The sequence below is a fragment of the Hyperoodon ampullatus genome, assembly GCF_949752795.1.
Source record: "Hyperoodon ampullatus genome assembly, contig: scaffold_538, whole genome shotgun sequence".
Lineage (NCBI taxonomy): Eukaryota > Metazoa > Chordata > Mammalia > Artiodactyla > Ziphiidae > Hyperoodon > Hyperoodon ampullatus.
This window is the reverse complement of record NW_027640914.1, coordinates 60,188-77,159: the sequence shown is the minus strand read 5'-3', so window position 1 is coordinate 77,159 and position 16,972 is coordinate 60,188. Positions and strand designations below refer to the sequence as shown.

The 16,972-nt window shown below is 44.3% G+C and overlaps 1 protein-coding gene across 1 annotated transcript in view; it reads left to right on the top strand.

Moving 5' to 3' along the window:
• The window catches only part of LOC307070004 (nuclear RNA export factor 2-like), a gene marked incomplete at both ends in the record, with an annotated part of 38,844 nt that extends 22,181 nt beyond the window's left edge, over window positions 1-16,663 (top strand). Inside the window, 8 exons of the mRNA XM_079728629.1 lie at window positions 11,647-11,742; window positions 12,221-12,279; window positions 12,456-12,546; window positions 12,598-12,640; window positions 13,254-13,326; window positions 13,841-14,035; window positions 16,423-16,483; window positions 16,619-16,663. Coding sequence (XP_079584755.1) covers window positions 11,647-11,742; window positions 12,221-12,279; window positions 12,456-12,546; window positions 12,598-12,640; window positions 13,254-13,326; window positions 13,841-14,035; window positions 16,423-16,483; window positions 16,619-16,663 — 663 coding nt within the window. The remainder of the gene's footprint in view (window positions 1-11,646; window positions 11,743-12,220; window positions 12,280-12,455; window positions 12,547-12,597; window positions 12,641-13,253; window positions 13,327-13,840; window positions 14,036-16,422; window positions 16,484-16,618) is intronic.
• Window positions 16,664-16,972: the final 309 nt, after the last annotated feature.

Here is a 16,972-nt window from a genome sequence, read left to right as displayed (position 1 = left end):
AGAAGCTACAGGAAAATGAAAGCCTAACATACCATCCTCCTGCCTGCTCCGCATCATTTTTCCTGCCTCTGCTCTCTTGTTTTCTATGATAACGTCATCTTAACATTAGTTTTTTTTATTGACTGAAGTGTGTTCTTCCAAAATTCATATCGCGAAGCCCTAATTACCAGTGCCTCAGAATGTGTCTGGATTTGGAGATAGGACTTTAAAAGGTGATTAAGTTAATTTAAGGCTGTTAGGGGATACATTAATCACATCTGACTGGTGTGCTTATAAGAAGAGGAGTTTAGGACACACAGAGAGACAGCAGAAGTGTGTATACACAGAGGGACAACCATGTGAAAAAGAAGCAAGAAGATGGCCATCTTCAAGCCAAGGAGAGAGGCCTTAGAAGAAATCACCCCTGCTCACACCTTGATCTTGTACTTCCAGCCTCCAGAACTGTGAGAAACAAATTTCTGTTGTTAAGTCACTTAGTCTGTGGTATTTTTGTTGTGGCAGTCTGAACAATCTAATACAGACATTATGAACGTGTTTCAGTAGGTCATGAATCAGGTAGAGTAGACTGTCAGAAAGGATGAAAATAAAGTGATGGTAAAAAATACCAATGATCAGTAAAACTGAAAGAAACGTGGTTAATTTGTATTACTATCAGGCAAAATAGACATCAAGCAATTGCAACAAAGAAGGTTGCTATCAAACCATAAAAGAAAATGTATTAAGATTATAATTTCTGAACTTACTTTCACCTAATAACATATCTTCAAAAACAGATATAGCAGTAAGTAACAAAGTTACAAGTAACAGAAAGTAAAATCCACTTTTGTGTATACCATAAGTAAATATACTTGCTTATATAACTGAGAGCCCAGAGGTAGAGGAGACTTTAGGTTAGTTGATCCAGTGGCTCAAAGATATAAAGACTCAGGCCCAATCTTTTTTTTTTTTTTTTTTTTTTTTTGTGGTACGCTGGCCTCTCACTGCTGTGGCCTCTCCCGTTGAGGAGCACAGGCTCCGGACACGCAGGCTCAGCGGCCATGGCTCACAAGAAATTCAGTCTTATAAAAATGTAATAAAATTAAAGACCATCTTCTGTTAATGTACATATTTGTAAATATGTAAAAAGGAATATTCCTCTCGGAATACTAGCCCAGGAACCACCACAGCCCTGCCGCCTGGCATACCAGGACCCAGCCCATACACCAACAGGCTGGCACGAGCTCTGGGACACATTGGGCCCCTCAACCAGCTGCTCCTGGATCTGGACCCACTCACCAGTGGGATGAAGCCAGCCTTGGGACACCCCAGACCCCATACCCAGCTATGTCAGGAACTGGCCCCACACACCAACAAACTGACACTAGCTTCAGGACTCCGAGGCCCAGCAGTCAGAGACCCAGGAACCTGGCTGTGCCCACCAGCGAGCGAGCACTAGCTCCAGGACTCTCTGGGCCACAGCCCCACCCACCAGCATGCCAACACAAGTCCAACACCTTGGTCCCCACAGCCAGCTGCCCTGGGATCCAGCCCCACTCAACAGTGGGCCAACACCAGCTTTTGGACACCCCCAAACCCGGCAGCCAGCCATGTGGAACTGGCCCTGCCCACCAGCAGGCTGACACTACATACAGGACCTCTAGCCCCACCACCACACACTGCAGAGCCTAGAACCACCCACCAGTGGGCCAGCGCTAATCCTGGGACTTCTTGATGCACTGCAGCCAGTAGCCTCATGAACCAGCCTCACTCACCAGTGGCCACCAGCCACTGCACAAGGCAGGGCCTGGCAACCCAGTGGAACAGGGGCCAGCCACACCTACCACACCATGCACAGTAGTGTGCTGTTCACAACAGAAGGACACACGCAGCCCTAACAGGGGGCTCCCTTAGAGCATGTAGCTCTGGTGACCAGAGGGGAGAGCTCGGCTGGGACACACAGGACGTCTCCTACAAAAAGCCACTTCTCTACAGTTGGGAAATATAGCCACCTACCAGATACAGAGAAATAAACTAGAAAATTGGACAAAATGAGGCAACAGAGGAATCTATTCCAAACAAAGGAACATGATAAAACCCCAGAAGAAGAACAAAGTGAAATGGAGATAGGAGATCTACCTGATAAAGAGTTCAGGGTAATGAACATAAAGATGTTCAAAGAACTCAGGAGAAGATTGGATGAACAGAGTGAGAAGTTTTTAACAAAGATTTTGAAAATATGAGGAAGAACCACACAGAGAAGAACACTATAGGAAATGAAAAATACACTACATGGAATCAACAGTAAATGAAATGATGCAGAGGAATGGACGAGCAAGCTGGAAGACGGAGTAGAAGAAATAACTGAAGCAGAATAGAAGAAAGAAAAAAGAGAAAAAGAAATAGGGCAGTTTAAGAGACCTCTGGGACAACAGCAAGTGTACTAACATTTGCATTATAGGGGTCTGAGAAGGAGAAGAGAAAGAGAAAGAGAAAGGGGCAGAGAACATATTTGAAGACATGATAGCTGAAAACATCCCTAACCTGGGAAAGGAAAGAGATATCCAGGTTTAGTAAGCACAGAGAGTCCCAAACAGGGTCAAGCCAAAGGAGACCACACCAAGACACACTGTAGTTAGAATGGCAAAAATTAAAGATAAAGAGAGAATATTAAAAGCAGCAAGGGAAAAGCAACAAATAACATACAGGGGAACTCCCATAAGGCTATCAGAGCAACTGGAATGAATCCAACTGGATCACAGTGTATGATCCTTTTTAATGTAGCGTTGGATTCGGTTTGCTAATATGTGGTTGAGGATATTTGCATCTATATTCTTCACAGATATTGGCCTGTAATTATCTTTTTTGATAGTGTCTTTGTCTGCTTTTGGTATCAGGGTGATGGTGGCTTCATAGAATGAATTTGGGACTGTTCCCTCCTCTTCAACCTTTTGGGAGAATTTGAGAAGTATAGGTATAAGCTCTATGTATGTTTGGTAGAATTCACTGGTGAAGCTGTCTGGTACTGGACTTTTGTTTGCAGGGAGTTTTTGTTATAATTACAGACTCTATTTCACTTCTAGTGATCGGTCTGTTCAAATTATCTGTTTCTTCTTGACTCAAATTTGGCAGGCTGTATATTTCTAGAAACTTGTCCATTTCTTCTTGGTTGTCTAATTTGTTGGCATATAACTGTTCATAGTATTCTCTTATGTGTTTTGGTTTTTGTGAGTTTATTTTTTTGTATTTTTCTGGTATTAGTTGTTGCTTCTGTTTCATTTTTTATTTTGCTTATTTGGGCCCTTTATCTTTTTTTCTTGGTGAGACTGGCTAGAAGTTTGTCGATTTTCTGTGTCTTTTCAAAAATCTAGCCCTTGGTTTTATTGATCTTTTCTATTTTTACCTCTATTTTATTTATTTCCCTCTGATCTTTCCCAAAGAACTGACTTTGGGAATTTTTTCGTTCTCCTTTTTTGAATTATTTTTCTCTTTTTGTTTATTTGAGATTTTTCTTGTTCCTTGAGGAAGGCCTGAATCGCTTTTTACTTCCCTCTGAGAATTGCTTTTGCTGCATCACATAGATTTTTGAAGGTTGTGTTTTCATTGTCATTTGTCTTGAAGTATTTCCTGATTTCTTCTTTGATTTCATCATTGACCCACTGGTTTTTTGGTAGCATGTTGTTCAGTCTCCATGTATTCGTTCTTTCCCCATTTTTCTTTCTGTGCTTGATTTCTAGTTTCATAACATTGTGGTAATAAATGATGCTTGAAGTCATTTCTACCCTCTTAAATGTGTTGAGGTTTGTTTTCTGTCCTAGTATGCGGCCTCTCCTAGAGAACGTGCCTTGCACGCTTGAAAAGAATGTGTATTCTGTTTATTTGGGGGATGTAGTGTCCTGTAGGTAAAAATTAAGTCCAAGTGGTCTATTGTGTCATTTAGAGCCTCTGTTGCCGTACTGATTTTCTGTCTGGAAGATGTGTCCATTGATGTCAGTGAGGTGTTAAAGTCTCCTAGTATTATAGTATTCCTGTTAATTTCTCCCTTTACGTCTGTAAGTATTTGTTTTATATATTTAGGTGCTCCTCTATTGGGTGTGTTTATGCTAACAAGTGTAATATCCTCTTCTTTATTGATCCCTTTATCGTTACATAATGTCCTTCTTTGTCTTTATGGACTTTGTTTTAAGTCTATTTTGTCTGATATGTGTATTGCTAACCCCGCTTTCTTGTTGTTTCCATTTTCATGAAATAGCTTTCCATCTCCTCACTTTCAATCTGTCTGTGTCTTGTGCCCTGAAGTAGTCTCTTATAGGCAGCATATTTTAGGTTCTTGGTTTTTTTTTTTATCCATTCAGCCACTCTGTCTTTTGATGGGAGCAGTTAGTCACTGATATTTAAAGTAATTATTGATAAGTATGTACTTGCTGCCATTTTAAACCCTGTTTTCCAGTTGACTTTGTACTTCTCTATATCTTTCACTTTTGCCATTTTAATTATTCTACGTCTTGCTGTCACTCTATTTGGGTTCTTCTTGTGTGGGACCCTCTGTGCTTCCTGTACCTGGATATCGGTTTTCTTCTTTAGGTTTGGGAAGTTTTCAGACATAATTTCTTCAAATACATTTTCTATCCCCTTTTCTCTCTCCTCTTCTTCTGTTACCCCTATTATGCATATGACTGTGCCCATTATGCATATGATTATGCATATTACGCATGCTTTATATTATCCTATAGATCTCATATGTATTCTTCATTTTAAAAAATTTGTCTTTCTGTCTGCTGTTCTGATTTGGTGGTTTCCATTATTCTGTCTTCCAGATCACTTATTTATTCTTCTGCTTTGGTTAGTCTGCTATTTATTGCTTTTATTTTGTTTATTATCTCAGCAATTGAATTGTCTAGTTTTGATTGATTTCTCTTTATAGTTTCTATTTCCTTGTTGCAGTGATCTGCATTTCTATCAATAATCTTCCTTAAGTTCTTTAGCCTTTTCCCTACCTCCTTTCTGAATCTGGGGTCTAGTAGACTGGTGAGGTCTCCTTCATTATTTGTTCCTTCAGGGGATTTCTCTTGTTCTGTTTTTTGGGAATAGTTCCACTTTTTTTCATTCTACTTAACTTTCTTCATCTCTGAATTTAGGACAGGCATGAATCTACAGTGTTCTTGAAGGGGTGATTTTATGTTGGAGGATCCCTCTGTAGACGGTATGAGTCCAATATTTTTGGTGCAAGGGCTGGTTTTGGTGTGGGTGCTTGCCACGTATTTCCTTAAAGTGTGCTGGCCCTTGTTCCCTTGATAGGGTGTGTGCTTGAAGTTGTGTTGACCAGAGGCTTCACTGGTTGTTGGCTGGGGCCTCCTCTTTGCATTATGGCTGTCACAGCCCTGTTGGGGCTGGGGTCTGATTCCCAGCTGTTGGAGTAGAAGCCCTGAGGGTCAGGTTCAGTCAGGTTCCACTGCCCCTGAGCCCATGCCCTGATGCAAAGGAGGTGACCACTGAAGCTAATGAGGCCCGTGTGGTCACTGCAAACCTATGTGCCTCCAGTGCAGGCATCCATGGTTCTGCCCAGAAGCAGCCCAAGGTTACATCTCTTTCTCTGTTGTGTTCACCCCAGACCTAGTGCTGGGATGTGGTGCGGAGTAGGCTGGTGCTGGGGGCTGGAGCCCTGTGGCTGCAGGAATTGAGGTGGTTGTGCCACTGCCTGGAACCTGGGCTGCCTCTGTGTCAGACCTCTCCCAGGACCTGTCAGCTCCAGATCTGGCTCCTAGCTATGGGGTAGAGTGAGCGCGGCCAGTGTGCTCCCACCGTGAAATGAACAACTGCATACCCTTGCCCTGTGCCCATCCAACCGAGATGCAGTGCCCAGCTGCTGTGCCTTTCTGTCATGCCATCTGGCCCACGTGATGGCAAAGTCCACCATGGCCAGACCTGCCCCCACTGTGTGCACACTGACAATGGGCACTGTGGCAGGACCTACCCCCACTATGTGCAGGCTGACAATGGGCTCCTTGGTTTGGCCCAGACCATACCCCAGGCCCTGTGGTCTGTCTCCACACATCTAGATCATGTCCTCTCCCTGGACCTGTCTACCTAAGATTCAATGCTCAGCTGCTGTGTGCATCTGTGGCCCCACTACCTTGTGTGTGCTTTGGATTGGGAAATGCAGCAAGGCAGCAGCCGCCAGTGCCAGTCTCTCTCTGCCCTGATTGTTAGCAAGCCAGCATGCATGCACTCCTTGTGAGCAGAATTTAGGCTTTTCCAGCCCCTCCATCTATCCCAGCGGCTTTTCCAGCAGGCAAGGGGGCTCCCCGGGGCAAGGGTCTGCCTATGTGTACCTCTCCTCCTTTCCAGATCTCCCCCAGTGGTGCCAGGACCGTCCTCATGCCTTTAAAATGTTTTCTGTCCTTCCTGGATATGTAGAGATATTCCTTGCAGCTTTGGTTGTGTAGGAGATCTTCTGCCAGTTTCCAGTTGGTTTTCTGAGAGAATTGCCTCACATGTAGGGGTATTTTTAATGTGTTTGTGGGGAGAGGTGAGCTCCACATACTTCTACTCCACCATCTTGATCCCCCTCCCTATTTGGGAGACTTTGAATTGCATCAACGTGTCCCATATAAAAACAGATACACTAGATTAAATTAGAATTACAGAATCCAGTGATAGTTAACCATTGCAAGTGCCTGTCAGTTTTTAGAGAGCACAGGATATGCCAGGTTTTTCCAGATTTTGTGGGGAAAGAAAGGTTGAACATCATGTACATTTTAAATGATCTTTGGACTCAAATGGGCTACATGAATTAGATAATTAAAACATCATCTGGTGATGTGACGAAAGTGCAGAGTTCATTGATATGACTTAGTCCTCAAAGCCTGCTTCTATCCTAAAAAAAACTGGCAAATGTCACTCATTTACATCATATGGGAACATATCCACCAGCAGTAGATGGCAGTGTGATATCGTAACAAGAAAACAATGTGGCTGTTTACGTAAAAACACATATCACAATACTTTCAAAGACTATAGTTAGGGCTTCCCTGGTGGCGCAATGGTTGGGAGTCCGCCTGCCGATGCAGGGGACGCGGGTTCGTGCCCCGGTCTGGGAAGATCCCATATGCTGCCGCAGAGCGGCTGGGCCCGTGAGCAGAGCTAGCGCGTCTGTAGCCTGTGCTCCAAAACGGGAGAGGCCACAACAGTGAGAGGCCCGCGTACCGCAAAAAAAAAAAAAAAAATACTATAGTTAGAATTATTTGTGGGTTGTGGCAGAAAAATAGTTACAATGAGTGGATAACAAGAGCCAAGCTAGGACCACTTCAATTCTCCCTGTCTAATAATTTTTAAAGCCTTGAAACACACTTATTTAATTTTTAAATGGTCTTCACACGGATGGGATTTTCAAACTGTCCCAGAGAATCATACCATCACAAATGACATAGTTTATGAGCAAAAACCATGTAAGGAATCCCTGCCTTCTCGACCCTTTCCATCCTTTGGCCTCAAAAGAAGTTTTCACTGTGGATGTAATTTTCTGTTTCAACGCTGTGGTAGTCCCCAAGAATGAGCTCATCACTTAGAGCTGTTAAAATTTACACTGTGCTGGGGGAAGGGAGCACACTGAGTACTCTGACAGGGAGCATTATCTACAATTGTTTCTCTTCTTTCCCATTGCTTGACACTGACAGTAAAGTCACTTCTAGTTAATTAACGAGCTTCTTAAAGGAACAAAGAAAAACATGTTTCAATTACCATTTCTGTAAAGGTACAGCAATATCTGATAAGTTCTATGGATAATGTTACCAGATTAAGTCAATTTTCCTTTCTGAAAGTAAATTCACATAGGACCTCTACTTGAGTTGTACATATTTGTGTTTGAACCAAAAGTATTTGAGTATTTGTGTTTAATTTAGCAGCATCACAAATGTCTGCTATTCTCCTTTCCCATTTCTCTGTGTTAAACAAAGCCACTAGCACTGACCTCCAAAACGTCCACCCCAAAACAGAAATATAAAAGAAGTAAAAGTTGTTCCCAGTAAACCTTGCCAAACAACATTCAAGAAGAATAGCTTATCAGCCTGCCTCACCTAAACAGACACAGCACCTGATACATGCAGTGCCTAAACTGCCTAGCTCACATAAGCTGTGTTCATACAGGTGTTTATCCATAGCCTTAGCGTCCCTTCCCCAATGTATGTTAGAAAGAGCTGACAGGCACCCACTGGTGTAACTAAATATACTTTAATCCTAAAATAGCTCCTGGTAATCATCGCAGGGCAAGAATAAATGATACGACCATTAGTTCTGACAGGAGAATATCTAACCCTTTGCAAGAAAGTTATAATTAGAACTCCAGGGTTTCCCTTTTGGTGAAAGAAGTTGACCTCAATCACCATTAGTGGATTTGTCCATTACAGAAGCTACAGTTGGGACAGACATCAGGTCATGATGGCAGATTCCATCCAGTGATTGTATACAGATGCTTCCTAAATCCATCTTGAGTTTTCATAGCAGGCTCTATTGTAAACACGTATCTCCATTTTCATGCCCTGCATTTACATATGTCCCATAAATAATTTTCCAAAATTATCTAAGTAACATCAATGTGCCCAAACTGAGTCACTCCAAAAAATCACTACTTCCTTCAATAGGCTTACAACTACAGTCTGTTATCTTTACTAGTATATTCAAATTTAGCCATGGTGCAAAATTTGGTCTGTTGTATTTTCTTCAGGTTATTTAGGTAGCCATGCCACGTTGCAGGGTGACAGCAAAATAATCGCACTGCTTGTATAGCATTAAGTTTGCCTAAGCCAGCAAACGGGCAAGATCACATCAAACCTCTTTTAGATATACAGACAGATCTTCAGTTTCCCACACAAATCAGCAAAAGAGGTGTTTGTAAAACTGCAATTAAAAAAAACCCGAAAACTCTATTGTATATTCTCCTTTCCCTTTCTCTGTCCTTTCTAGGAAGATGCAAACAAAATATAAGTGCAGTAATATCTAATTCAGATTATGCTCACTTTTAACTTTTGGAATTCCATAAAGAGCCATAAAGTCTGCAATATTTCTCTTTAGAGAAAAAGAGCCATAAAGGCTGCAATATTTATCTTTAGAGTGTTTAAAAATAAAAGAAGGAAACGTTTTCAACTAATGTCTAGCATTTTATACCACCTTTTATATACACATATACTTCACTTATTAAGGATAAGTTTATATTTATACCTTAAAATGAATCCAAGGGCCTTAACTGGCTTCAGCTACGATTAGTTCTAATTACTGGTAGTACTGGAAATTATTTAAATGGCACTTTAAAGAGGTCCTCTATGATCTCATCTTTTCAGTAACTGTGGATGCCTTTCCGCTTAGTCTGAATAAGGAAGAATGAATTATTCTTAATTTTCTTTGGAGACTCTTGTGGGTGATCGAAACACAAAGTCTGGAGCCAGGGTGCCTAGGAGTAAACCCTGGTTTGGCACCTATAGGTTCAGTTACCTCTTAGGCAAGTGACTTAACACATCTGTGCTTCCACTTTCTCATCTGTGAAAACTGGAATAATAATCATAGTACCTAGTTGATAGAATTGCCACAATTAAAGGAGTTGACGTTTTAAAGTGCCTGACACATAGTAATCATTATATACATTTTTTTTCAAATTAACAGCTAAAATTCACTTACTGAGTTTGCTTTAATTTCTCTTAGACTTGCATGAAATTATGCCAACAAATCATACCTGTACACACTGCTTAGGTTTTTGAAGTAGTCCCTAAAATATGGCAATGGTTATGGATTTAGGGAGGACCTAGTCCATTGCTATGTGTTAATTTATGCGTTAAATTTCACGTGTTATTAGGGAAAAAAATTAGCACACGAAAGAAGCACATTAGCACATTAAAAAGGGGTTGGGGCAGGTGAAGCCAGCTTGTGTTCTGAGGCAGATCATCCGGAGGCACCACCATCAACGGGAAGCCCAGGAATGTGGGCAATCTCAGATCTCCAGCTCTCGTGAAGAGAACGGCCTCCTGAAACATGCAGCCGGGAGAACCCTACTGTAACTACGCTACACTCAGAAGGCTGACCCAGCTTTTGAGCACCGTGGGCTCCTAAGGCTTTGGTCACGTGGATGCGGCCATCTAGTGTCAGGCCCAGATAGTTATGTGACAGGCCCAGACCTACTGGCCATGTCAGCAACAAGAGCCCTTAAACCCTGAGCTCGTGTAGTCTCTCTGGACATATTGCCACTATGATCATGTGGTAGATCCAGCTTTTCAAGTTGCTAGAGCATGGCAGACTCCTAAACCCTGCCCATCATGTGGATTCATCCTGTCATGTGGCCCTCACTAGCTAGTGACATGTGGAAGCCTCTGCCCTCCAAGTCACAAAGGTGACCTGCTTCTGAGAGTCGTATGGATGCTATGGTCGGTCACATACCCCCTTGGTCACATATCAGGCTCAGCCATCTCTATCTCATGAAGATTGCTGCCTACCAGAATCTTCAGATCCCTGAGTCAACAGGGATGTGGCCCCTACCATCACATGGCAGGCAAAGCGCCTGCTGTCATGTGAACACCGGACCTTCACTTCGGCTGTTGGTCGTGTATATTCTACGGTCATGGAACATGCTGTGGTCTCCTGAGGCTCAGTTCTCTCGGTCACAGTTCACGATTGAGGGCACCTGAATCCTGAGGTCACATGCATCCTTCTACTCTGTGGCCTCTGCCAGCCAAGCCCCTGGAAGTCAGGTAGGGCCCCACAGCGGCGCGTTACGTTCTGCATAGTGCTCTCCATAGTGGCTGTATAATTTTACATTCTAAGATTCTTAGAACTATTCTTAGTTCTATTCTTAGCCACTATGGAGAACTATGGGGCCCTGGAGGAAGGAAGGGAGGGGAAGGTAGCCCTGCAGCATGGGTTTGAAATGCTGGCCCCTGTGGCACTGGAGAAGGGAATCTGGGTAGTCTGGGTGGGAGCTCTCCACGGGAAGGTTGGGAGAGAAGGAATATTAAAGTGAAGGTATTGAGCGAGATTAGGAGACAGTGCCTTTCACACAGTAAGATGACAGATGCTCAGTGCTCAACAGGGAAGTGGACCAAAAACCCTTAAAATCAGAAGCAGAGGTGTGCAAATGGGGCTGCTGGATGGGCCAGAACACACTGATCTCTGTTTTTGGTATTAGCGTTTTAGCTCAAAGGAAGCATTGCAACCTTGAACTATCAACCACCTGTTCTATATTTTTGGTTTTGGACAGGGCCATCAGAGAATGCTTCCCAAAGTTGTTATGCCTGGTAAGTGCCTACGAAAATCATTGTCTCTTACTAATGTCGGTGACCTCTGCACCTGCCCTCAAGCCCTTTGGTTCTTGCCTAGATTACATGTTGGCATCAGACCCTTAACCATTTTGGGGCACATGGACTCCTGAAAATGACATGGATATAGTTTCTGGAAAAATACCCATAAATACACACACACACACACACACACACACACACACAAATTGCATACATTAGAGACTTCCAAGACCTAATGATGAAGACATCTACTGTAAGCTTTCCCATGGAATTTCCAGCACCCTTTCACACCTGACCTCTGACCCTCACCCTCCTTGACCAAACTTTTTTCCCCGGTCATCAAGGGCCACTCCCCTGGTCTCCACTCCTGTTTTCCTCTTCCTTTCTCCAGGATGGCCAGGAGTTACCCTCACCAATTATCATTGACGTTGACACTCCCTACATAATAAAGCCCTGCAAGGTGATGAAGAGGATCAAACAAAATTTGGTGAGTTGCAGGAGAGCCACAGATCCCTTATCAGCCACACAATCTCAAATGCCTTTTGATTCCAGGAATGCTATATAGGCTCTGTGACACTGAAGAGTCTAGTCCTGCAATTCCTGCAGCAGTAAGTACCCTTGGGAATCTGAGCAAGGGGAGGAGGGCTAGGAGAGTTGAGGAGACCTAAGCACAGGTCTGCTCATCGGAGTTCTCAAGTCTCATTTGAGGTCCAGACCACAGAGATCGACTGTCCTCATTACTCTCCCTCAGGTATTACTTGATCCATGAGTGTGGAGACCGACCGCATATCCATTGTGCTTATCTCGAGGAGGCCTGCTCCTCCCTGACAATTCCCTTCCACTCTGAAGACCCAGCCCCGCGAGTATCACAGGCCAGACTCTGCTCCTGGGTCGTGTGGCTTCCCAGCAGACACAGGCCAGCTCCTGCATACACCCACTACCCATTTTTCCTCTTTGTCTCCTAGAAGCAGCTTGTGCAAGTACTTCAAGGACAGCAGGAATATAAAGAAGCTCAAGGACCCGCGTGAGCGTGTGATGGGAAGACTGGGTGGGAAAGGGCGGTGAAGGGGTCAATCATAGGGCCCAGGGGGTGGCAGCCCCTGACCTTTGTTCGCTTCCCCTCCCTTCACAGACCTGCGGGCCTAGCTGCTGAAGCACACAAAATGTGTCATTGTGCACACCCTCTGTGTGTTGCCCAAGACTCAGCATGACTTCAGCTCCTTCGGGTGCACATGTGGTTCCAGACGGTGAGCGCCTGCCTCCGCCCTCGGGCGGGCCCAGGAAGCCGCAGGTGGGTAGGAGGTGGAGGTGGTGACTGGGTGCCTGGGCTCTTCCCTTTCAGGAGATGATGCTCTGTTTCTCCGTCAGCGGGGTGTTCAAGGAAGGTGAGTGGGTGTAGACCCCCTCCCCAGATGCCCCACTGCTGCCTTCCCCTGGCCAGGCTCACGCACAGAACCTCCCAGGTTCCCTGAACCCTTCCTTCCCCTTCCCTTCCATTTCCTTCCTTTCCCCTCATTTTCCTTCCCTTCCTTTCCTTCCCTTCCCGTTCCCTTCCCCTCCCCCACTGTATTCTCCAGGCCTCAGTCTTCCCACAGACAATCCAGGTCTGAGCTGTGTCCATGCCTGTGTGCCCTGCACACCCTGGGCGTTGGGGACACAGGCTGTGGAGTTTGGTGGCTCTCATCCCAGATCCTTCCTCTGAGAACTTGGCTGTTACTTAACCTCGCAGTGTCTGCATTTGAACAATGGGGTAGTAGTATCCACCTCGTGGGCGGCTGTGGAAAATGCATCCCGTGAACTTGTGTAGTGGTTGTCAGGGACCCTGTCACTGGGCGCAGACTGCTCCTATAGTTGCCCTCCCCATTCCCGACACCCTGGAACCGTGAACATCTGCCCTCTCAGCATGAGTGTCCAGTCACTCCCTGACTGGGCAACACCATGTGAGCGTGTAGAGCACGTGCAGCTCTCAGGGGTACTGTTGTTTGTTTGCTGTTGAAGTGGAAGGAAGTTGTCAGGGCTGTGTGTGTGCCTTCACCCGGACCTTCATCGCTACCCCTGCCCCGTACTGCAGGTGAGAGCCCTGTTTTGGGCGGGAATGCCCATCCCCGCCTGGGCTCAGGGGCGTGGGAATGTTGTGGTGCAGACCTTAGGTTTACTCAGTATTGTGGAAAGCCAGCAGGGAGATCCCAGGAGCAGTCTATCCTAGTGGTTAAGAAGAGCATGGGCTCTGGAATCGGCCTATGGGTTCTCTCCTTGACACAGCACTCACTCACTGTGTGATCTTGGTCAAGTCACATGACCTCTGTGTGACTCAGTATCTTCTTCCAAGAATGGGGACCAGAGCGTCCAGCCCTTGGGCTGTGGTAAAGGGTAAATGTGAAATTGCCCGTGGGTTGGGGATAAACCTATAAATCGAGTGAAGGTGGTAGACAGTCTCTCCAAAGGTGGGCTCTGTGGGGAGGGGCAGAGGTACTAGTTATGGAACCTGGGAGACAGACACAGCAGGGATATGGAAGGAATCTGGTTGCTGAGTGGCAGTGGGAGCAGGATCGTTGTTTGGGGTGTGGTGTGGTCCATCTTTCCAGATGTCTGAGTGCCCATGTTTCCTCCAATCTATGCATTGTGAAAGACGAACTGTTTGTAAGGGACGCCCGCCCCATTGAGACTCAGAGTGCTTTCTCCATCCCAATGCCTACACCCTCCTCCCTCTCCCAGGAGCAGCAGGAGATGATGCAGGCTTTCTCCACCCTGTCTGGGATGAAACTCGAGTGCTCTCAGACGTGAGTGCTGGGTGTGCATGGGAATGAGTTTGGGTTGGAACAGTGGGGGAGTGAATCATGGAAACTCAAAAGCAATTTGGAAAAATAGCTTTTTGAATATTTTGCTTCCAAAAAATAAAAGTAAGCCCATGAAAAAGGTATCATACTAGTATAGGTGTAAAGGGTTTTCAAGATAGTATAATGCTCAGTGATATTATCTTGTATATGGAAAATCCAGGACAATCCACACGCACACCAACCAACCAACAAAAAAACAAAACACCCTACTACAACTGATAACCAAGTTCACCAAAGTTACAGGATACAAGACCGATATACAAAACTTATTTGTATTTCCATGTACTTGCAATGAACAACCCGAAAATGAGATTAAGAAAGCAAGCCCAGCTACCATGGCATCAAAATAGTACAACGCTTTGAAACAAATGAAACAAAACAAGTGCAAATCTCACACTCCAGTGTCTGTAAAACACTGTTGAAAAAAAGCAGACCTAAGTAAATGGAAAGACACTCCATTTTCATGGGTTGGAAGGCAATATTATTATGATGGCAGTACTACCCAGAGCAAACTAGGTTCAATGCAGTCCCTATCAGAATCCTTCTTTGCAACAGTTGACAAGGTTATCCTAAACTTCATATGGAAGTGCACCAAAACAATCTCGAAAGAGAAGAACAAAGTTAGAAGACTCACACGTCCCAATTTCAAAACTTGCTACAAAGCCACAGTAATAAAGACTACGTGGTACTGGCCTGTGGACAGTGTATGAATCAGTGGAATAGAACTGAGAGTCCACAGATAAACCCTCACATTTATGGTCAACTGATTACCAACCAGACAGAGTGCTGAAAATATCTGATGGGAAAATAATATTGTTTTCAAAAAATGGTGCTGAGACAAGTGGGTATCCGCGTGCAAACCAAAGAATTTTGACCCCTGACTCGCACACCATGTACAAACCTAGCCTGAAAATGGATCAAAGATCTAAAAGTAAGAGCTAAGACTATAAAAATCTGGGAAGGAAACATAGGTGTAAGTCTTCATGAATTAGGCAATCATTTCTTACATATGACAACAAAAGCACAAGCAACCAAAGAAAAAAAGTAGATAAATTGTTGAGCATCAAAGCACAGTATGAAAAAGGTGAAAAGCCCACCAACAGAACGGGAGAAAATATTTGCATATCACATATCTGGCAAGAATATGTGAAGAACCCTTGCAACTCAACAATAAAAAGGCAAACACCCCAATTTTTTTAAACTGGGGGAAGGCTCTGAATGGACATTTCTCCAAAGAAGACATATAAATGGCCAAGAAGGAAATGAGAAACTTCTCAACATCGTTAGTCACCAAGGAAATGCAAATTGAAACCACAGTGAGTTACCAGGTCATACCCACTAAGATGGCTTTAATTAGTGAAACGAATGATAAGTGTTGGTGAGGATGTGGAGACATTGGAATTCTCATGTGTTACTGATGGGAATATAAAAGGGAGCAGTGGTTTGGGAAAACATTTTGGCACTTCCCCAAAATGTTACACATGGAGTTACCATAAGACCCAGTAATCCCACTCCTAAGTATCCTACCAGGAGAAATGAAAACATGTGTACACTCTAAAACTTGTTCAGGAACGTTCATAGCAGCATTATTGATAATAGACGAAAAGTGGAAACAACCCAAATGTCCTGTAGCTGATGAATGGATGAATAAATCTTGGTACATCCATATAGTAGAATATTATTCAGTCATAAAAAAGAATACTGTTCTGATACACGTCATGACGTGGATGAACCTTGAAAACATGATGCTAAGTGAAAGAAGCCAGTCACAAAAAGTCAAATATTGTATGAAATGTCCAGAATCGGCAAATCCACAGGGACCAAAAGCAGATTAGTGGTTGCCAGGGTCTGGGGGACGGGGAGGAATAGGAAGTGATCACTAATGGTTAAGGAGCTTCTTTTTGAGGTGGTAAAAGTACTCTGGAATTAGATAGTTGTGGTGGTTGCACAATCATGTGAATGTACGAAAAAGCACTGATTTGTATACTTTAAAGTGGTGTGTGCATTATATCTCAATAAAAGATGGTGGGAGACTTGTACTTTAGAATTTTTCATTTGTTAATTTCTTGAACATCTTTCTTGATCAGTATATATTGAATTCCCTTGTTCTTTTGCCCAGCTCTACTTTTCTGTTTTGAATTCTAGTGGGCATGAATGCTAGTGATAGATGGTTTGCTTTTCACTGGGTCTTTCTTCGTCATTACGCATAGTGTTCATACTGGTACATGTGTCCCAGCAAGAAAGTGGCATAGATTTAGTGGTGGCATTGCATGGTCAGTGTGACTGTACTGTCGTACTAATGGAGATCACCTGTTCTTCTCCCACTGCAGGTGCCTCCAGGACAACGAATGGAACTGCACCAGAGCTGGTCAGGTCTGCAGTATGCTCAAGGTGAGGTCTGGGAATCAAGTGGGGTAAAGATGAACATTCCTGGGCCTTCAGGGAGGCCAAGAAGGTGGAGGCCGGTGTCCTGGGAATGGAACTTGGGGAGTGGGCTCTTCTGACATTCCGACTCCTTCTCTCCAGACCGAGGACAAGATCCCAGAGGAGGCCTTCAAAGAAATCCCCTAAAAGGAGCCCTTGGATGTCATCCTTGTCTTCATCCACATCACCTTTTATCTCCAGCCTCAGGCCACGTCCTTGCCTGGGGTTGGTGGCCTGGCTGACCAAGAATCCCAAGTTACGTTGTAGGCCAGGTAACATAGCCACTTGAAGGGTCTGCTGTTCTGTGTCTTTTCCCCACTCACGATTGCTGTTTGGTTTCATAATAAAGAGTGCTGTTGCAAGCTGTATGTCGTGTGTCCTCCATTGCTCTTCCCTTCCCCAATCACGAGCCAGTAGGTCCAGGCCTGAACGTCCCTGCCTTCCTCCCCGAGGACG